Below are 23770 nucleotides of genomic sequence, written 5' to 3'. Positions count from 1 at the left end.
GTAAACCAATGTATTAAAAATTTCCCCTCCTCGACTACTACCTGTTATTGAATATCAAGGACACAAACAAAACCAAATAGAAATATGACAGTCCTAAAAACAGAACTTTTACAATAACTGTTGTTGTTTGCAATAACAATTCATTCTTTTCTCATTCTTAAGTGGAAACCAAAGTATTCAATATCGGTAATGGGTTGTTACCATTACGATACAAGCCGTAACCGCCATTACAGCCTTTAAAAAAATAATAATAATAAATAAATAAATAAGTAAATAAATAACTGTATTGGCCTTGTAATGGATTATTACAAGGCTGTTATGGCTGTTACAAGCTATTACATTCCATTTTTTCCATAATGGCTATTATGGCCTCGTAATGCATAACAGTTCCCACCATTACCATTATGGCCGTTACGTAACCGTTTCTTTTTTTTAATTAGCTTGGTGGAAACTAATATTAACTGAAAGGCGATCAGTCAGTATCAAAATACAGCAGTGTCCTTGCTCAATCTAATTGAAAAGTATATTATCACATGAGTAGATTTTAGTAACATGCAAGCTTCAAAAAGCACAAAACAGCATAATAGCAAATTGGGATAGTAAAGGATGAATATTCTCACTTCCCTTACCAGGCTGCATGAAAAAGCTACAAATATGTGCTACATCATTTACGGGTCTGTGAGATGCGTCCATTATTATGGGATAATTTAGCAAATGATTACCTATCTTGATATATTTTCGTGCTCTTGAGTGAGGGTCATGTTATCCATTAAAAACAGGGAGAAAAAACTATATAACATTATACTGACATGTGAAACAGTTTTTTTCGGAAGAAAACCCAGTTCCTGGTGAGAAAAATGAAACAGCGGAAATATACAGGGGAAGGAAAAGAGGGCAAAAGATATGAATACGAACACCAAACAAATTATACTTCTCATAAATCCATTGGATACCTCACTGTTAGAAGAAGGTATGAAGCCAGCCATTTGAGGCCAACATTTGCCGCCAGGTCCCATGGTACCAAACTCCCCTCTGCTTATAACTGCCTAAATAATACATTATTGTAATACAATGGAGATTTGAGTTCTAATGAACATCAGAGTTCAAGACATCTCTACATTAACTTTTACTTCATAAATGCAAATCATTCAAAGACATTTATGAAAAATAGTTAGTAGTTTACACTTTTGATTGAGTCCATAGTTCCATATCGGAGCAAAATTAAATGAAGAAAAAGGAGAACAAGAATACATACTTAAGAAAGCGCAATGCATAAATCCAGCGCCATGTGTATCACTACTAAACACACTTCTATAACCAACTAGGCCCCTGTAAGCATGCAACCAGATATAAAAAAATCAGCAATCTCTGCAACGAGACACAAGATAGAGTGGATTGAATATAAAAACATGGACAACCATGCAGACAGCCATAAGAGAACGTCAATTTTGTAAGGATTGAAGAAAATAAATATTACAAAACACCTTAAAGTAACAAAATTCAAGAAAAAAAGAGTGACATGTTGGTTAGATAAGTAGAGATTTTTATGAATGCTCACTCCAATGATTTAATGAAATTGGCAAGGGCTGAAAGTGTTAATATATGAATGTAGCTTCTTTAGGTACATGAAGCCTTGAAATAAATCTTGATACCTCAAGGAATTTTGAGCCAATGTTAGACATCTTACACAGTAGGAGTAGGTAGGCAATCTGACCGAGCTACAGTTCTATTTGATTCATCTAATGAAAAATACATGAGTGTGGACTACACAAATGACATTTAGGGTTTTTCCACGGATAACCTTCATATCAAATATAAATGCACAATGCGCACAATCACCATCAATATGCAATCATCAGGGGATGGTCACCATCAATATGTGGATCGCTCACAAAACAAGCAATGCCACACTTCAACAGGCAAAAGTTGAACCAGATGAATGGCTACAATCACCCGATCCCAACAAATTTTGGACGAAACCCATAGGTGTGTAGCAGACAACCAGATCAACTCCTGATAATTGAATGGGGCGTTGTGAATTGCACAATTTAATTCAAAGCAACATTTTTCTGCTACTAAAACAAGTTCAATTGGGCACTCTCTTTCACAAGTCAAACCATCACAATAGGCTCTGCATATGTGAGTCCAAGATGCCCGCTGTGCTACTGTAAATAACAGGAAGAAAAGCTCTATTTGTGATCGACACCGTACATCTACTTTGCCCTCTCTTCTAGGCCGTGAGATAAAAATGACATAGATCTAAATTGTAGGAACGAAATGTGACCAACAGTCCACTTGCAACAGGAAAAAGTCTACCTGCCAAGTGCTGGGATTGTTCAATAGGTGAGATTTTCAGTCCATTGTTTTCAGCAGCAGAGCAAGGAACATACGAATCAATGGAAAGCAGACCACATGCACAGAATGCTGGTCTCAACAAATACCACCACTAGTTCAGGCCAAAAATTGCATAATGCCTATTTGGAGGTGGTTAGTTTTTCTGATCTAGTTTAAGGAAGAGAGAAAGAGGAGGCCCTACAGGGTTCCAGACCCTTCCCTACAGGTTGGGCTGCCCTAAATCGGCATTGAGATTGAGAGAGAGAGAGAGAGAGAGAGAGAGAGAGAGAGAAAAATACCTTAATGTTCTTGGAGATTTGAGCCTTCAACCATAGATTCAGAGAGAGTGAGATGGTGTGCATGGGTAGGGCGGTCGGCAACAGAATCTTCGGTGGGGACAGAAAGAGAGAGACAGTGGGAAGAGAGATCGAGCAAGGAAGAGAGATGAGGGAGAGAGATCGACAGGAAGAGAGGAGGGAGAGATCTGTAGAAAGAGAGAGAGAGAGAGAGAGAGAGAGAGAGAGAGGAGGGGGGAATAAGGGCGAGAGGGAAAGAGACCTTAGGGCCGGCGCTGGGTAAACACTCTGTTTACCCAGTTGGGAAAATGAATTGTGTACTGAGTAAACTCAGTTGGGCTCACTGTGAATGTATTTGTCTTATCCTCTGTCCATCCGTGTTTTCAAATCATTTTAGTGGTTCAGCCCAAAATTGAGGTATATCTAAAGCTCAAGTGGACCATTCCACAGGAAACTGTGGGAATAATGATTTCCACCGTTGAAACCTTTCTAATGGCCCACAGTGATGTTTATTTGTCATCCAACCTGTTCATAATATCACAAAGACATGGATCAAGTGAAACACAAATATCAGATTGATCTAAAACTTCCATGACCCCCACGGAATTTTCAATGGTAGATGTTCAATTCACACTCTTTCCGGTGGGATGGTCTATTAGAGCTTTAGATGTGCTTCACTTTTGGGATAAACACCTCAACCTATCTCCTAAAATGTATGGATGGAGTGGATAAAACCCATGAATGATTGTGGGACCCACAAAGTTTACTCGGTACACTAAACGTACCGAGTTACTCATTATGCCATTTGCTTCCTTCAAATGATACCCCACCTGGATGGATTAGTCTGGGCGGGGCTCCGTGGGGCTCACCGTGATGTAAGTGTTTTATCCACATCGTTCATCATTTTTCTCAATTCATTTTAAGGTATTAGAAAAAACATGAGGCAGGTAAAGGGCTCCAGTGGACCACACCAAAGGAAGCTGTAAAGATAATGACACCCGCCGTTGAAACCTTTCTAAGGGCCCGCATGATTTTTTTTTACCATCTAACCTATTCATAAGGTCATGTAGATGTGGATGAAGTGAAAACACAGATATCAGCTTCATTTGAAACTTCTCCAGCTCCTAAGAAGTTTTTAACGGTGGACGTTCAATCCCCACCATATAGTCCACTTAAGCCTTGGACCCGCCCCATTTTTTGGTTAATATCAAAAAATGATCCAAGAAAAGCGTTGAATGGTATGGAGAAAGTCAATACATGACTTGGGTGGGTTAAGAGCTTAAAAATAAAGTCAATCCATGACTTGCATGGGCCACACCACATAATATAGTGGAGAGGGGTTTCCTCAAAATATTCATAATCATATATCGGGCCCACCTAAATGTGATTCATAGATCCAGCCTATTCATTATGTGTGTCCCACTTGGATGAGGGGTTAGACCAAATTTCAACCGCATCTAGAACTCGTGGGCCCCACCAAGTGCTTTTATATTTTTTAAGATGTCTTCACATAGTTTTAGATGGTATGGCCCACCTGAGTTTCGTATATGGATGATTTTTGAGATATCTCAAGACCTAAAGGGGACACATCAAATGCACAGTGTTGATGTTCAACACACATCATGATGGGGCCCACAAAACTTACTAACATCAATTCTTAGGTTTTCACGAGGTCAGTAAGTTGGGTCACAATTTTGACCTGAATAATTGGCACATTTTAGATGTCTGGTCCATTCACTCTATTTTACTGATCAATACCCTCACTTTGACTAATTATTTGCCTCGATCAGGCTACATATGAGAAAGATATTGGGCATACAAGATTGATCAACAATTTGAGTGAAATTTGATTTAAACATCTGAAGTTATTTACTCTTCAATCTGGATTGATTAGATTGTCCAAAAATAGTTAAAGGTTCAATTAGTGGATGTGCCTAATAATTTAGTAAAAAAATCTTTTTTTATCACAAATAAATTTCAATTTCCATTTAAAAATAACATTTTTTTCAAAATGAACATTTTTTTACTCGTAATTTTTCTTTGAAAACTTTTAACAAAATATCATTTTTATTATAAAATATTTCAAAAAAAATTTTAAATAAAAATTCTGAATTTTTATTTTCAAAATCTCAAAAAATTTCTCAAATTTTAATTTTTTTTCTCAAAAATTTCAAAATGCCGATTTTTTTTTCTTCAAAAGTATCATTTTGTTTTTAACTTTTCAATTTTATTTTTTAAAATGATATATATATATATATATATATTGCTTTTCAAAATCTCAATGTTTTTATAAATAAAATTTTCTTTTAATTTCAAATTTTGAACAATTTCAATTATTTTTCAAAATCACAAATTTTTTCAACTCCTTTATTTTTCGTTTCAAAATGTTTATTTTTTTTGTTAAAGTATCGATTTTTTAATATCATTTTATTTTAAAATTTTCAATTCTTAAGAACTTCTCCATTTTTTTAAAAGCATTTTTTTCGAACTTGTCAATATTTATCAAACTTCTCAATTTTATTTTATTTTTCAAAATAACTCTCATTTTCTTTTTCAAAATATTTTTATTTTTCAATTTTTTTAAAATTTTCAAAATTTTAAAAATATTTTTAATTTTCTTTTTCAGGATATTATTTTTTTCAAAATTAAATTCTTTTTTTTTCAAAATTATCAACTTTATTCAATATTCTTTTTTTCTCCCCACAAAATAGATTTTTATTAAATCATGATTTTTCTTTTTTCAAAATCTCAAATTTTCTCAAACATTGTTAAATTTTTTAGACTTCTCAATATTCTTTTTAATGTGATATTACAAATCATTTAAATATTAGTTTTAAATTTTTAAAAAAAATTCCACTTATTTGATATAAAGACAAAATAGAATTATACCTATAAAATTCAATCAATTGTTAAAAAAAATAATCTTAGATTCAAATATGTACAATTAAACCACTGAAATTCTATTACAAAACAATTCTTGGACTACAAAAAAAACAAAAAAAAACAAAAAAAAAAAAAAAAAAACATAATTTTTCACCATATTCTAAAAAAAATGAAAAAAAATAAATGTTGAAGGCAAAAGTCCTTTTATGACGGATCATGAGCCGTCGTAAAAGCAACTTAAAACCGTCGCGAATTGCTATTTTGGGAGGGAATTTGCAACTGATCATTTCCATCGCAAAATCAAATTTGGCGACGGATTTAGTCCGTCGCTATTTTATGATGGACCACAACCCGTTGTAAATCCATCATTAATCAGCTTTTAGTGACGGATTTTGGTCTGTCGCAAAATTCTATGACCTTTGAACTACGGATATTCGAGAAAGATGGGATTGGCGACGGACTTTTTCCATTAGCGACGGATTAAATCCGTCGTTAAACCAAGCAATTTTTCGTCTGTCTCAAACATCCGTCACAAATTTGTGATTTTGGCGTAGTGAGAAATATTCATTGGCACCTCAATCATTCGTTCACTGTATGACGCTTTTGAAGATATTACTGCCCAATGTGAAAACTCAATCTTCGGACCTTCTTCGGTATATGCACCTTATCATTACCTCACAAGATGGTGAGGAGTTTATTTTCCATGAACTTTCAATGAACCGGAGAGAGCATACATGACCTCACATTAACTCCCACTTCAGTATTATTAAGGACGGAAGATGATCGAGAGATCATATGCTTGGGTCGAAGACGAAATAGAAAGCACTAATTCTACCGACTTCTTCCAATTCCCACTCACCAGCTTTCCTGAAGACAGAGAGATTATCAATGATGATTCTATCTCTTCTAGTGAACATATGTTCCTTGTTTTCATAATATCTAGTACTCCTCCGTTAAGAGAAGGTAGTAAGTTTTGGCTTGAACTGTATTATTCGAGTAGATTTGATTGGCAATTTGGTTTTGATCAAAAGGTAGTAGAAACTTGGGATATTATTACATAAACGATGAGAAGTTATGGCATTGGGCCATATAACTGGGCATTGATATGGAGACAACTCCTGATTGTATGCACTGGATCACGTTTCATGATTCCCAGTTGCAATTATCTGGTTCATACTTCTTATTGCTGGATGTGTTGGTTGGCTCATCAATACTTCTTGGTGCGCAATTCTCATTCAGTCGATTGTGCTATTTGGATTCTTCCACTGCGCATGAGGAATTATAGGGCGGATCAAGGCATAGGTTATATTGAAGAAATAGATCATGCTCCCTTTTCTTATCAAATTTGCACAAAAATCTCTTTAGAGAACCCCATTTACGAGATGAAACTTGCCGACAGCCTTGAAGGATGGATATTGTTCGGCGTTCCTTTAGAGAGTTCGAGAAACCATCCTCATGCATTTGAGACATCAAATCAACCAGAGAGAGATGATGATCTACCATCTTATATTGTTGAGGCATAAAAATCGATCAGAAGAAGAAAGAAGATTCTGGAAGAAAACAAAATCTTGCACCATTCAGTTGTTCGGTGCACAACAGGAAGTCACTGTGGAAATATCGTTGTGTGGCACACAATAAGAGTTGCTGTGGAGGTGTCATTGTGTTGCGCACAACAAGAGCTGCTTTGGGAGTATTGTTGTGCGGCACACAACAGGTATAGCCGCAAAATGAATGTATGCGTGTAATGGTTGTGCGGCGCACAGAGGGTGTTAGTGCACAACGGATTCAATGAAGGGTTCGCACGTGCGGAAGGTTATAAATACTCCACTATCCCCTATAGTTGATTCATTCGAACAGTACCAGAGTAGCAGAGGAGAATCCAGACTTTAGGACAATCCAGGTACTGGAAGTGCCCGTTGTGTGGCACACAATAGGTGGCCCGCACAATAGAGTGAGGGCGTACAACAAGTGGCCCGCACAACAGAGTTAGGGTGCATAATGGGAATCTGCACAATTAGGTTGTACGATGCATAACATGCCCATTCGCACAATGGGTCCACTTTATGGACAGTTAGTTCAAGTGAAGATTATTAATCTTAAGGGATTAAAGACTCCCCTAATTTGGGTTGAGGAATCAAAGTACCTCAAGAACATGGAATCAACCAGAATAAATGCTCTCCTAGCGTAACGATATTTTCATATTGAAGATCACAATACAATCTGAAATATTGTAGTAATTAACAATACAATTAGAACATTTATATTTGTACTACGTAAATACTTTACTTTGAAATCAAAGGAGATAAAGGATGTAAATGAATTCAAAATAATTAAATATTGTGATTGTTCTCTTCATTCTTCTTTTGTTAATTGTTGAGTAAAATAATTCTCCTAAATCGAATGCATTTGTTTCTTGTTGAAACAAAATGACAACTTTGCTGGGGATTTTCTATTTTACTTGATATTAACCTAGAAACAATACAAAGAATTTTCATCACTGTTTGGCGTCGTGCAGGTGCCAAAATGATAACTCTTAGTGGGAGCATCCTCCCTTTCGTCTCCAAAGTAAAGTATGTTCTTATTTAAAATACTGATTTACATTGTTGCTCAATAATCCAGGAAAGGAAAACAACTAATGGCAATCACTACGAACGAGATGGTCTATTATTTTACGACGACTGGGTTTGTAATAGAATACGCCGGCAAACAGACTTTGTGCTGCAAGGAAGAGTCCATGCTAGTTAGATGCAAGGAATCTCGAGTAGGTGTCACAGTCGTAACCTCATCGCCATTAGCACAAGAGGATGGGAACGATTGGATCATCATCTCACACCTAAGATCAGGAGCCCAAAACGTCCCGATTGCCAAGACGAGCCCATCGGAGCAAAAAATCAGGGGGCCAGTGACACGTAACGCAGCCAGAAAGAACCCCGAGCTCGCTCCTCTGGCAATATACCCTAGGAAAGCCATTCCTTCACTAACATTATGTGATTTTCCAGCTTTGCATGCTGCAAGAACTCAATGGATAGAGAGACAGAAAGGTAAGTCACTACTAACAAGCCCGTCAGCCCCTGCATCACCTCAATCAACCAACTACTATGGAAGTACAGGAAAATCAAATGAAACTCCTCTTTCAGTGAGCCCCATTGTATCAATATATTCCCATTCTACCCCAACGACAGCTTCATCGGGGAATGGAGAGGCCGCCTTATATATGGCCAGAACAAGTCAAGGCTCGCTGCCGACTACAGAGGATCGTATGACTGAGATGGCACAAGCATAGAGAACGTTGATGGAGGAATGCAAAAATCTCTGGGAGGCCTTAACAACCCTCGCCCACAATGTAGCTCACATGACGGCTCCTCCAATGATGGGCACCATGAATGGACGAAACAGCAACCTAAAGGCTCCCAACCACCGAGAGCAGGATCACTCGGGTCTGCTCCTGCAGCAAGGGCAATAACTAGAGAGGAAGTACGACAGATAGTTGAAGAAGCCGTCAGAACACAAAGAGAGCGCGAGAACATCGGAAGATTCAAATATCGAACGTCGTACCCGAGAGAGGTAGAAGATATTCCTTTTCCAGCCAATTTCAAGCATCCTAACTTTCAAAATTTTAATGGAGACAGATCGCTGGAGGAGCATCTCATGCACTTCATCACCAGCAAGGGAAATTTCTCTACAGTGCCGCAATATTGCCTTCCGTTGTTCGTTTCTTCTTTGACAGCTAAGGCGTTTCGATGGTACTCCATCTTAGCACCAGGATCGATGCGGACTTGGAAGCATATGCAAGATGCCTTCATGTCAAACTTCTTTTCATCAAAGCATAATGTTAGTTTCACAGATTTAGACTCGGTATGACAAAGAGAAGGAGAGCCCATAGAGAAATTCATAGATAGGTGGAAGACATTAGGAGATTCTTGCAGACAGTTGTCGGAGGAGAAAGAGCAGGTGAAAATGTGTTTGAATTCTATGAAGACAGGAATCGCATTTGGTCTCACCAGTGCCTATATCAAAACTTTTCGTGATCTAGCTACAAAAGCTCACACTTTGGAGCTGATGACTAGGAAAATGTCAGCATTTCACTATAAAACAACTAGAAGGGGACCCAATAGGTTGATTACAAATGTAGTCAATCATGAAAAGAAAAATAATGATACGAGGGAAATAAGAGGAAAGAAGACATGAAGGAAAGAAGAATCGAGTCATCCTAGAGGCAGATTCAGTGATAAAAGACCCAGGTTGCTTAATTCTCATGAGGGGTTTGCATTCGAAAAAGAAGATGTAGTCCCTATGATGAATCAATTGCTGAAGGCTAGTACGATAGAACTACCTCCATCCAAACACCCTGAAGAAGCAGCAAAAACAAGGGAAAGAGACTTTTGTTGTTATCATCATCTAATAGGACACCCAACAGAAAATTGTTTCACACAAAAATGCATAATACAAAGAATGATAAACAGAGATGAGATAATAATTGGAAAAGAGAAAGAGAAAGATGCAAAAGTGGCGGTGAATGTATTAACTGCCTGAGAAGATACTCATGAAAGAGTAGGGAAAGAGCATCACAAAATGACAGGTAAAGCCTCAGTGATCACATTATGATCAGGAAAAAGGGTGACGAGTCCCCCTAGACAAAAAGCTGAAACAGCAAAAGGAGAAGTAACCAAGAATTATTTTGACAATGGTAGGAAAGAAGAAAAGAACGAAACAGGAAAAGTGACTTATGATGTGATAAGTCATTTAAAAGGTATACCAGCCCGATTAAGCGTTTACAATGAGTTAAGATTGTTGGAAGACTCATGACAAAGCTTGAAGCCCTGTTGGACAGTGATGTTAGAGAAGCATTACTTACGAAATTGGAAAATGTGGAGTGCAAGGAGTAGGAGGATTGCATGCCAGTAGTTTCCTTCTCTGATGATGATTTAACCTGTGATAAAGAGCACAATAGACCATTGATGATCGTAGGTCATATTCGTGGTAAATAGGTCAAGCGAATAATGTTGGATAATGGGTTCACGGTGAATCTGCTACCGTTAACGATGCTGAATGAATTGGGATACCGTCGCTTTGATTTACACCCTAATGGAATGACGATACAGGGCTTTAACCAAGATGGGCAACGTGCACTTGGTAAGATTATAGTAACACTAGAAATAAGAGAGTCAACTACAAATGTTGTTTGCCATGTTATCAATGTAGTGACAACATATAACCTCCTATTGGGAAGACCATGGATGCATCAGTATGGCATCATACCATCTACCCTTCATCAGTGTTTCAAATATTGAAAGGACGGAATACAATATAAAGTAATGGCCGATGCGAAACCATATACAGAAGCCGAAGCTTTCTTCGCCGATGCTAGTTACTATGATGGGTTCACCAGAAAGGAAGAAGAGGAGAACGATGAAAATGAAGCCTTAGGAAATGCTCATATGGAGATGATAGGGAAAGAAGCTGCAAAGGCAGAATTGTCTGGGATAGCAAACGCGAAAAAGAAATTTTATTTTGTATCGAAATGCTTGAGACAATCGGGGTAGCCTCCATTAACATTATAATCACCAGAATAACTGGAAATCTTACAGTCAAACTATACAGTGCCACTGCTGTATGTCGAAAGGAACAAGCCATTTCCAGCTATTTTGAAAAGATTCCATGTCAAATCCAGTGCGAAATATCCAGAGCCGATCGAATTTTACGCCCCTTCAGAAGCAAAAATAGAAGAGAAAGCCGATAATAGCACGAGTTATGGGAAACTGACATTCGAAGATCTTAAGAGGTATAGTCTGGCTAGTATGAGAATCATGAAAAATATGAGTTTTGATTGTGAAGAACCAACTGGCTTAAATTATGGGAAAGGAATTCAAATTCCAATCGGAGTCAATGAGAAAAGGCGAGAGAAATTCCGGGGATTGGGGGCAGAATCTTCAGTGAATATGATTATGACTGACTCGGTAAAAGAAATGGATTCTGAAATGGTAAAGCATTCTGAAACATCTCCAAAACAGATGAAAGACAGGGGGCAACCGACAATTGACAGTTTGTGAGAAATAAATCTGGGTACAAAAGAAGAGCCACGGAATACGTTCATAAGCGCTAGCCTCCCTGAACATGAAGTTGATCAATATATCAAGCTATTGAAAGAGAACAAAGATGCATTCGCCTAGATGTATGCAGAAATGCTGGGCCTAGAACCGTCAGTAGCAATGCATCGCTTGAACATCTCTAAAGATAAAATGCCGATCAAACAAGCACAGAGGTGATTTCATCCAGATTTGATTCCCCTAATAGAAGAAGAAATAAATAAATTGATAAAATTTGGGTTCATTAGAGAGGTTAAATATCCTAAATGGATATCAAATGTCGTCCCGGTAAAGAAGAAAAGTAGATAGATCAGGGTATGTGTTGATTTCAGGGATCTAAATGAGGCTTGCCCGAAAGACGATTTCTCGTTGCCAATAACTGAATTGTTAATCGATAGTACAACAAAATATGTTGTCATGTCCTTCATGGATGGCTATGCCGGCTATAACCAAATAAGAATGACTCCTAAAGATGAAGAAGTCATGGCATTCAGAACTTCATTGGGAATTTATTGCTACAAAGTTATGCCATTTGATCTCAAGAATGTCGGCGCGACCTATCAGAGGGCAATGTAGAACATCTTTCAGGACATGATGTATAAACGTGTTGAATGTTATGTAGACAATTTGATAGTCCGATCAAATGACCATGAAGAACATCGTCAGTATCTGACTTCAGTCTTCCATCGACTCAGAAAGAAATAACTGAAGATGAATCCGGCGAAATGCGCCTTTGGAGTGTCATCAAGAAAATTCCTCGGCTTCGTCGTTAGACATAGAGGAATCGAAATCAATTTGGGAAAAGTCAAGGCCATCCAAGAAATGCCACTGCCAAAAACATTAAAAGAATTAAAAAGCTTACAAGGAAAATTGGTATACATTCGTCGTTTTATTTCAAACTTAACAGGAAGATGTCAGCCATTTTCTCATTTGATGAAGAAAGGAACGGAATTTATTTGGGACAAGTCCTGTCAGAATGCATTCGATTCAATAAAAGAATTTTTGAAATAGCCTCCAGTATTGACAACTCCTATAAAGGGTAAACCACTCATTTTATATATTTCGGTAATTGAAAATTCATTGGGGGCCCTATTGGCACAGGTGAATGAAAACGGGAAAGAAATCACGCTTTATTATTTGAGTCAAACTCTAATAGGCTCAGAATGCAATTATTCTTCGATTGAGAAAGTATACTGGACATTAATATTTACGGTACAAAAATTGAGACATTATTATCTTTCCCATGATATAATTTTAATATCGCGAGTGGATCTCATAAAGTTCTTAATGACAAGGCCGATGTTGTCGGGAAGATTGGGTAAATGGATGTTGTTACTCTTAGAAATACAATCACTTACGGACCGGCAAAAGCACTGAAAGGGCAAGTAGTGGAAGATTTCTTGGCGCTCATTTCGTAGTGGACAATGAAACTATCAATGATGACTTTCCCAATGAACAAGTTATGATGATTGAATCTCCAAACCCATGGCAAATGTACTTCGACGGCGCTTCTCGAACGTCAGGAATAGGTGCCGGAGTGATATTCATTACTCCTCAGGGCGACTTATTGCCTTATTCTTTCACATTAGGTACTGCATGCACAAATAATGAAGCTGAATATAAGGCTCTCATCATTGGGATGGAGATAGCTTAAGAAATGAAAATAAAAACGATGCAGATGTTTGGGGACTCCAAGTTGATTATAAATCAACTGACAACCAAGTTCGAAATAAGAAAACAAGAGCTCCTACCATACTATTGAAGAGAGCAACAATTGCTAAAGCAATTCCATCATGTTGAAATCAAGCATATATCACGATGTGAGAATGTAAGGGCAAATGCTTTAGCTAGCCTGGCAACAACTTTATCCTGTCCGGATCGAAGTCCTCTTTAGGTAACAATAAAGGAAAGAAGGTTCCTGCCCTCATCAGAAATTATTAATGAAGATGCCGAGGCACTTCCTATATTCGTGTCTGGAGGTTACGACAGACGATTGGTACTAACCTTTCGTAGATTATCTTAAGTATGATATTCTATCAGAAGATTCAGCACAAAGGCAACAAATCAAACAAAGATTGAAGAGATTCATTTGTGTAGCGAAATATTATACAAAAGATCCTACAATGAAATGCTGTTGCGATGTCTAGATGCATAAGAAGCAAATCAAATGTTACAAGAGGCTCATTCCGGGGAATGCGGAGCACATCAAGCTGGTCAAAATCTATTCCATCGGGTGCATCAAATGGGATATTATTAGCCCACAATGTTCAAAGATGCCATAGAATATGCAAAACGATGCCATGAATATCAGATCCATGGAGATGTCATACATATGCCTCCTGAAGATCTTCATCAGTCAGTCGTTTCTTGGCCCTTCGCTGCCTGGGGACTCGATGTCATTGGTCCCATAAATCTGCCCTCGTCTAAGGGAAAGCAATATATATTGGCAGTGACAGATTATTTTTCCAAATGGACTGAAGCAGTGGCACTCCGAAATGTCAAAGAAAAAAACATTGTGAATTTCATCCGACATGCGATAATATATCGCCATGGCATCCCAAAAGGAATCCTCACCGATAATGGTACTCCTTTCAAGAATAAGGGTATGAAAAAGCTGTGTCAAAAATTCGGCATTCACCTCTCATTTTCAACACCCTACTATCCACTAGTAAATGGATTAGCAGAGGCATTCAATAAGATGATCGTAAAAATACTAAAGAAAACTGTGACTGGGAATAAGCGTGACCGGGATGAAAAGTTACAAGAAGCTCTATGGGCTTACAGGACTACGCACCGATCTGCGACGACAACAACACTATATTCGTTGGTTTATGGTATAGAACCCGTCATCCCGATCGAAACATAAGTTGCGTCACTCAGAATAGCAGTGCATCAGTCAATTACAGACGATGAAAATGCAATAATAAGGCTAGCAGAATTGGATATGCTAGATGAAAAATGACTGACAGCTCAACAGTGATTGAAATTATATCAAGCAAGAATCTCTACCGCCTTCGACAAGAAAGTCAAGCATCGCTCTTTTAAGAAAGGTGACATGGTGTTGATGTTAATGTAATGCCCTGGTTTTTGGAATCTGAGTATATGAGTCGTTCTCCAAAAACTCGAGTGTTAGCCTATAAAATTCAGTGTAAATTTGAACCGCTTATCATTAATTAGAGTTAGTAGCAAATGTGACTAGAACAAACCATGCATTGTATGAAAATGTTCCAACCATAATAAAAATCTAAACGTAGCGCCCATACAGGACTTATACAATCCTCAAATAGCAAAGTTCATTAATTAAAAATAGAAATTTATCATCTAATGGTGGAGCTCAATATGGGCTGCAGGGATCCCGTCTAGCTCCTCAACTACCCAATCTGCTCTAACAACCTAGTGAACGGCATCGGCTCGCTCTACACCTGCATGAACTGTTATGGTTTTATAGCGTCAATGGCTATCGCGGTGAGGAGTAACCTCTAAGATTACACACTCATCATCCATAATCCAGCATAAATCACAATATATGAGAAGAGACATATTAAACAACACAATTTAAAATCATGATCATATATTCAAAAATAAACTAGTCAACATAATCTCAACATTAAGGAAATGTAATAGAAATTGCAATGCAAGGGGATGTGTCCAGATAGTCAAATAATCCATCTTACAAGCTCTAAAATCTGACTAGAAAACCAAGCTTTAAGCCTCTACTTCACCGAGAAATCATATCGTACGTGAACACTGCAAGATGGCTAGAAAATCGATAAACGAACTCCTTCTCCACCTGAAAATTACAGTACGACTGAACACCACAATATGAAGAGAGAGCAACATACAAAAAACTACTTCACCCAAAAATCATATCGTACGTGAACTCCGCAAGATGACTAGGAAATCGCTAAACAAACACCCGCTCCACCCTGAAATTACAATACGACTGAATACCGCAAGATGAAGAGACAAGCAACATACAAACTTTAGACCATCTGAAAATCATATCGTACGTGAACACCACAAGATGGTTAGGAAATCGCCAAGCGAACACCCGCTCTACTCGAAAATCACAGTAAGACTGAGCACCGCAGGATAGCTAAGAAACCAACCTGCAAAGTCCATACCACCCGAAAATCATATGGTACAGCTAAGAAATCGATAAACGAACTCCTACTCCACCAGAAAATCACAATACGACTGAACATCGCAAGATGGTTATAAAACAACAAGATCTGCGAATATAAGGAACAAGCCACAAATGGACGTCAATGTTCCATCAAAGCCACGACGAGCAAATAAATGATTCAAGCCACGTAGGGCAAATATACAGTCCAAGCCATGTAAGGCAAAGTGTGATCCAAGTCATGTAAGGTAGATGCCAGATCCAAGTTACGTAAGTCAAATATGGACTGCAAGATGGTGAGTTCATGACAGGTTTCATTTATTACATCACTCAATCGAAAACGACAAATATATAATTAATTAACGATGTACAACTAAAGATAGCATGTTATCATCAATCATTTATGCTTGCTATAATTAAAGAGATATGTTTGTTATCTATCACAGGAATCAGGTGCGCAACACATTAACATATTCACATGTTCACATAATGAGTTAAGTAACTCAATTAAGTAACTTGGGAGAAACTATATGGGAGGGATTAAGGCATTATCTATGATTAGTTTAATGAAATTAAGTGGGAAGCTCAAAGGGCGAGTCCTCACCTTGGTTAAGTAATCCAGTTGTGTGCGGCCCGCTAGATAGCACGAATGCAGCCTGATAGAGTCGAACCTAATCGATAAATATGCGACCATGACCCAATCAAAACATCAAGGAAAGTGGTTAATACTTAGATCCTATGGTCAATATATTAAGTAGAAACTCATTGAATTAACTTAGTAACAAACAAATGCAAATGAGTTTCTGATTTACCTTAACTTGATAGCCTATCTCGGCAACCTGGCATGAATCCAAGCAAACTTGGTCGAACTCGGTTGAAACCAACTAAGTTGACTCGGTCGTGACTCAGATGCACCCCCTCTCTCCTAATTGGGATTCCAATCAGACCCGGACTAGGCCCACGCCCGATAACTCAACTGAGTCGGCTTGTAGATGCAACAACCACCCAATCTCTCTCTTCTTCCTTTCTCTTTTCCCTCTTCTTCTCTTCTTCTTTCTTTTCATCTTTCTTTCACTCCCAGCTAGGTCTGGACCAGGCCCACGCCTGACTCAACCCAGTCAGACTTGGTTTAAACCAAGTCAACTCTGTTTTGGCCGGACAGCGGCCCCAACTGCCCTTCTCTCTCTCTCTCCCTTCTTCCTCTTCTTCTTCTTCCTCCTCTTCCTGACTCCTCTTCTTCTACTAGAACACCCAGCAGCAACCCCAGCCTAAAACAAGCCTTTCGACCTTGCTGAACACAGTAATCCTAACCCTAGAAATCTCTCTCCACCCACCCACACACACACACACACACACACACACACACTCTCTCTCTCTCTCTCTCTCTCTCTCTCTCTCTCTCTCTCTCTCCCTGCCCTTTCTTCTCTTGCTTCTTTCTCTCCCTCTTTCTTCCTTGTTTCTCTCATACTGCAATGACTAGTAATGCCTGAACTCAGACAGAGTTCAGCTAGACAGCATTGGGGCAATAACTCGACTCTAGTCACTCCCACCTGATGTGATGGCCACTTGAGGAAGGGTTAGCATCTCCTCTACTTCCTCCATCTTCTTCTTCTTCTCCCTTCCTTTCTTTCCTGTCCATAACTCAACAAACCAGCGCGGGATGACAATAACCCACCAAGTCGACTTAAGCTCGACAACAAGCCTCAACTCTAGTCGGTTTTATGAGACCCAAAAATGGGATTATTTCATGTAAGCCATTGACAATAGGCATGGCATACCTGGTGAATGAGCAGGTCATGAGTTAACATTTATAAATGATGTTACAGTGGGTGGTTTCCGGCGAGGAAGATGAGCTCCTCTAATGGCGAAACTCTATTCGATAGATTTTTCTTCAATTTGAGGCATGAGGATGTTGAAGACTAGTCCAAGGAGGCTAGTAGGAGGGAGATTTTGAAGCTCCTAGTCAGTTTTGGTGGTGGGTTCAAGATTTGAAAGAAGCGGCGAGTTTATGGAGTGCCACTGCAATGGATGGAGCGGTGAACCCTCTTGCCTTATATGCCCCTTTTTTGAAGCTTTAAACCTCCTGAGATCGTTGGATGGGCAACGAACGGCTAGGATTTGATCCTGTTGTCTAGCTTTTTGAAATAGCTAGTAAAACTGTGGCTTCTGGCATCGGTTTTCCACAGAAAATCCTAATCCATGTGAGCAGAAATGGATGGTTGAGATAAGCCTGTTCTAACGGCTAAGATGCATGGATCTAGCTTCACGCGGATCACCAACGTGGAAGAAAAATAGGACTTTCTGTTTTTAGAAAAAATGAAAACACAAACAACCCTCTTGTGCTGGTATTTGTGGGCAGATGTGTGTGATCCAACGAGTTGGCCATTGATCTAGTGCCTGGTGCGACACCCATTTCGTTATCGACTTATCGTATGCCTCCGTGTGAGATGGAGGAATTGAGGAAACAGATCGATGATCTGTTGGATGCTGGATTCATATGGCCTAGTTGTCTCCTTGGGGAGCACCTGTGTTGTTTGTAAAGAATAAAGATGGATCTCTGCGATTGTGTATTGATTATCGCAGGTTGAACCAAGTGATGGTGAAGAATAAGTACCCTTTGCCCAGGATAGATGATCTATTTGATCAGTTGAAGGGGCCATAGTATTTCACGAAGATAGACTTATAGTCAGGGTATCACCAGTTGCGTGTCAGGGATGAGGACGTGCAGAAGACCGATTTCAGGACTAGTTTTGGGCACTACGAGTTCCTTATGATGTCGTTTGGACTCACAAATGCTCCGGCCGTGTTCATGGACCTGATGAACCAGGTGTTTCAGTCATATTTATTCTGATTCGTCATCGTGTTTATAGATGACATCCTGATATACTCCAAGAGTCGGGAAGAACATGAGGAGCACCTGCGAGTAGTCTTTGATATTCTTAGGAAGAACCAGTTGTTTGCACAATACAAGAAGTGCGACTTCTAGAAGGAAGAAGTCAAATTCCTAGGACATGTAGTGTCCAAGGAAGGAATAGTTGTGGACCTCGGTAAGGTAGCCGCAGTTCAGGACTGGGAGCAGCCTGGTTCGGTTACTGAAGTGAGGAGTTTTCTTGGCCTGGTAGGTTACTATCGACGGTTCATTCGGAACTTTTTCAAGATAGCCAGACCATTGTCTCAGCTGACTCGGAAGGATCTCAAGTTTGCCTGGAATGAGAAAGCCGAAGCTGCTTTCCAGGAACTGAAGGACAAGTTGATGTCTGCCCCTGTGCTAGTATTATCAAAGCAAGGGGTCAAGTATACAATATACACTGACGCATCTCGTGTTGGTTTGGGTTGTGTTCTGATGCAAAAGGACAAGGTTATTGCCTATGCATCGCGACAGTTAAGGAAACACAAGGAAAACTACCCTACGCATGACCTGGAGTTAATAGCCGTCATCTTTGCATTGAAGCTCTGGAGACATTACCTTTATGGAGAGGAGTTTGAGCACTTTTGCGACCATAAGAGCCTCAGGTACATATTCATGCAAAGGAACTTGAATATGAGGGAGCGACGATGGATGGAAACTTTGAAGGACTTTAAGTTTGAGGTCTCCTACCATCCTGGCAAGGCCAACCTTGTGGCAGACGCATTGAGCCGTAAGAGGACTATAGCATTTGCGGCTCCGCTAATCATAGCAGAATGGGATATGGTAGAGTTTGTGCGAGACTTTGAACAGAAACTTATGGTAGAGGAGCCGTTCGAGAGCGTCGCACATATTCGGGTGCAGTCACTCGTTGATGACAGGATTATCGCGGCTCAGAGAGACAATGAGCAATTGGCGAAGATCAGAGAGTAGGTTGGTGACAGTGAAGACTCGGAATGGAGAGTTGAAACTGATGGGGGTTTACGTTATCGTGGCCGCTTATGCGTCCCAAACCTTCATGACTTGAGGAAAAAAGTTCTCGAGGCCGCTCACAATTCGAAGATGGCAATGCATCCTGGCAATACGAAGATGTACCAAGACATGAAGCGCTCATACTGGAGGGACAACATGAAGGCCCACATAGCAGAGTATGTGTCCCATTGTCTCACGCGTCAGCAAGTCAAGGCAGAGAATCGCCGACCTCCTGGACTGCTTCAGCCCATGCCCATAGCTAAATGGAAATGGGACTTCATCTCTATGGATTTTATCTCGGGGCTGCCGAAGACGAGGAAGGGACATGACTCCATCTGGGTGATCGTGGATCAGTTAACAAAATTGGCTCATTTTCTCCCGATTAGGGTTTCAAACTCAGCAGAGGAGTTGGCCAGGTTATACATCAAGGAGATTGTATGTCTGCATGGGGTTCTTATGGAGATCGTGTCGGATAGAGACACTCGATTCACATCTATCTTCTAGACTCATATCCAGGAAGCAATGGGTGTGAAACTGAAGTTCAGTACCGCATTCTACCCACAGACTGACGGGCAGATGGAGCGGGTGAATCAGGTGTTAGAGGACATGCTGCGAGCTTGTGTGCTTGATTTTAAGGATAGTTGGGATGACTATCTCTCTTATGCAGCGTTCGCCTATAACAACAGTTTTCAGGCGAGTATTGGCATGGCTCCCTATGAGGCCTTGTATGGGCGTCCCTGTCGAGCACAGCACTACTGGGCGAAGGTTGGTGAGAAGAGCCTGATTGGCCCAAAGTTAGTTCAGGCGACTTCGGAGAAGATTAACATTATCAGGCGTCGACTTCTGGTAACACAGAGCAGGCAGAAGAGCAATGCCGATACAAGGCGGCGACAGCTAGAGTTCGAGGTAGGGGACCATGTATTGCTGAAGGTTTCCCCAATGAAGGGAGTCCTCCGGTTTGGAAAGAAGGGGAAACTCACGCCGAGATTCATTGGCCCATTCCAAATACTAGACCGAGTAGGTGTGGTAGCCTACTGCCTGGCCTTACCCACACCACTGCCCGGCATGCATAACGTATTTCATGTATCGATGCTGAAGAAATACGTTCCTAACCCTTCACACATTATCAGATGGGAGCAGGTACAGTTGAGTGAGGACGCTACTTATGTATTGCGACTGACGCGTATTCTAGATAGGAAGGAGCAGGTGTTGCGCAGTAAAGTGATTCCACTTATGAAGGTTCTGTGGACACACCATACTGAGGAAGAGGCTACTTGGGAAACAGAAGCCGAGGTCCGAAAGAACTACCCTCAGATTCTCGAGGAGTATGAAAAGGTACTAATTTCGAGGATGAAATTTTTCTTTAAGGGGGGTAGATTGTAACGTCTCGGAAAAATCCATTCAAAGACCCGAGTACCACCTCAGGCAGAAATCACTAAGGACCAAATCCTTTAGAAATTAGTCAAGAATTAACTAAGTGCAAAACTAGATCATCTGTGAAATTAGCTCTAACCGCTTTAAATACGAACTGCAAGACCTAAAGCTAGTAGAATCGTTAATGCAACATTACCAGAAACCTAGGATCAATCCCAAAACCCGGTTGCTCTTGGGAGCATCTCGAAACTCCGTATCAGACCTGGACCGTGTGTCAAAAGTCCAAATTTTGCAAAGTTATATAGTTATAACTGCCTTGCTGGGCTTGACAACTATCTCGAAAATCAAGTCCTAATAATATCCAGAAACGCACAAGTTGAACCTGAAGCGAAGTGTGTGAGAAGTGCGAATATCTTTAGTAAATGAACTAAAACTTAAGTGAATTAAGTCGTTCGCTTACAGGCCAAATCTAAGGATTCAGACTGTCAAAATCTGACCCAATTACACCCTCGGATCAGGAAAAATTTCGAACACATGCCAGTGCACTTGTGGCCCTGATCGAGTACCGGTGACCATTGAACTGAAACTGGTCCCCCGCGACCGATCCACTGATCCGATCGGACCAAGATCATAACCTGGCATAGATCTAATGTCTGGGAGCTTACTCCCGATCGTATACAGAGAGGGGGCTTCTAGATGTGCTTCGTTGGACCAAAACGGCCACTCCTTAGCTATAACCTAAGTATACCATGGCCCTAAGGCCATTCCTATCAGTTATGGGCCTATATAAGGGCCTTAAACCCTCTCTCTCCCTTTCCATACGAATTTTAAAACCCTAAGAGAGAGAAGAGAGCAAAGAGAGAAGGAAAGAGAGAGAAAGTGAGAGAGAAAGCAGGAAAGAGTTCCTGGGATTTGATTCCATTGCTCCACGTGCTGAATCGACTTGTTTATATCACTATACCGGCGATTCCGATCTTATTGTGGGGTAAAAAATCCTAACCCTAATCTGTTTTAGATATCCAAATAGAGGAAATGATGAAATAGCTAACCTATTTCATACTATAGGTTGTCGTTGTGCTATAGACAAAGACTTAGTGTTTAAACTGAGTTCGTTACGAGTCTACCGGTGAAAGGTACGGACTATAAATGTTTAGGTTATAGTTTTCAAGGCTTTCAATGTCAGTAATGATTTATGACTGGCTTGATTGCTATTACATGTGCTTAAATACGAGGTTTACCACAAATTATGCATATATGTAAATTATGTTGATATTAAATGCATTCCATGTGTTTGTTGAAATGTTTGAATGAGTATGGAATTATGATTTATGCTTGCTATGTTTATTGACTGAGAATATATGATTGTCATAACTATGGTGAATCCTTTATAAAGGGATTTTCTCTAATACCTGTTATAATTACTTTATTACATGTATGTTGTATGTGTAGTCTAAGTTTTTGATAATATGCTTGAATGGGAAAATGCTTGTTGAAATGTGTTTATAAGGCCGTTGAGATAGGATTCTCAACTACCTTGCCCAAAGTTATAAGTTTCCTTTGTGTAATCTATCCTACTACCATGTGATTTGTGGATGAAATGGCTATGTATGATAACATGTGTACTACGTATTTGTTGAAATACTTAATGAGTTCGACACTGAATTTGGGTTGTCATATGTTGTCTTGATTATCACATGTGAGTACTATTGTTTGAAGTGCGTTTGGGGCTACGATGTAGTCCAGGCGATCGGTAATGGTTTACAAATGGTGGACGAACTATTTTGGCCATGACGGATAACTTCGAGGAATCCGAGTCATACGCTTCTTGTCGACAGTGGTTAGGCCACGGGGAGTGCTTACGCACTCCATGTCGATCAACTCGACGTACGCTCGTACTAGTCGAGCTTGCCAAGCAACCCAATTGTCCTAATGTATGTTCACCATGTATGAACGCTACTGCTTGAATCTAAGATACCAACTTACCAATGAAAAAATCATGTTTAACCTTCGTACCTCGATCCGCTAAGACTCATAAGCCGGGCATGGTGGTATGGGACACCGTGGTCATGCTGTCGGCATACGCTGGGGTGACGAGCCTCCCCATAGTGTCCATTGAGCAAACCCAGACTCGTGAGCCGAATATAGTGGTATGGGACACTGTATTCGAGCTATCGGCCTACGATCAGGTGACGAGCCCGCAGTGACCTCGAGTATACACTAGGTCTACGTTGAGGTGACAAGCCTTTCTGTAGTAAACTAGAGTATAAAACCAGGCCTGCGCTGAGGTGACGAGACTCTCCGTAGCGACCTGGAACTGCCTATCGTATATGACTACTAGGATTGGCTACCATAGATGGATCAATGTTTGGGTCAATGATATAAAGGGAGGCACCTTAGCTTCCCAATCCTGTTGCATGAATATATCTAATTAAGAACTTGGCTAATCATGCACATGCATTGCATTGCATGTGCCTTTGGCGTTGGAGTTGAGCACTAAGAAAGGGGTGCATGCCACGATCGTGAGATGATATCACAGAGGGAGTGCAGACGAGGGCATACATCATTATCGCATATCATCTTTGCATTAACAAGAGTACTTAAGACATTAGTGTTGTACTGCTTTATCATTACTGCTTGACTGAATTGATAACATGTTAACCTTTACTTTATAGCTCCACTGAGTTGATCACTCACTCCCACGTTCTGGGACGGTGTTTAAACACCAACCAGACTTTGGTTTAGTTACAGATGATAGCGATGCTTGCAAGGCGGAGCCTGATTTTTATGATGACGAGGA

General features: G+C 39.9%; 1 protein-coding gene across 1 annotated transcript; it reads left to right on the top strand.

Moving 5' to 3' along the window:
* The first annotated feature begins 13862 nt into the window (after window positions 1–13862).
* On the top strand, window positions 13863–14465 carry LOC131228778 (uncharacterized). Its single transcript, XM_058224645.1, has one exon. The coding sequence runs from the start codon at window positions 13863–13865 to the stop codon at window positions 14463–14465; it is 603 nt and encodes a 200-aa protein (XP_058080628.1).
* Window positions 14466–23770: the final 9305 nt, after the last annotated feature.

The sequence above is a fragment of the Magnolia sinica genome, chromosome 16, assembly GCF_029962835.1.
Source record: "Magnolia sinica isolate HGM2019 chromosome 16, MsV1, whole genome shotgun sequence".
Classification (NCBI taxonomy): Eukaryota; Viridiplantae; Streptophyta; class Magnoliopsida; order Magnoliales; family Magnoliaceae; genus Magnolia; species Magnolia sinica.
The sequence above is the reverse complement of the archived record's forward strand: the minus strand, read 5'-3'. Positions and strand labels throughout refer to the sequence as shown.

Coding starts and splice junctions, on each gene's coding strand:
- LOC131228778 (XM_058224645.1), top strand. CDS start 13,863: ATGTTCAAAGATGCCATAGAATATGCAAAACGATGCCATGAATATCAG.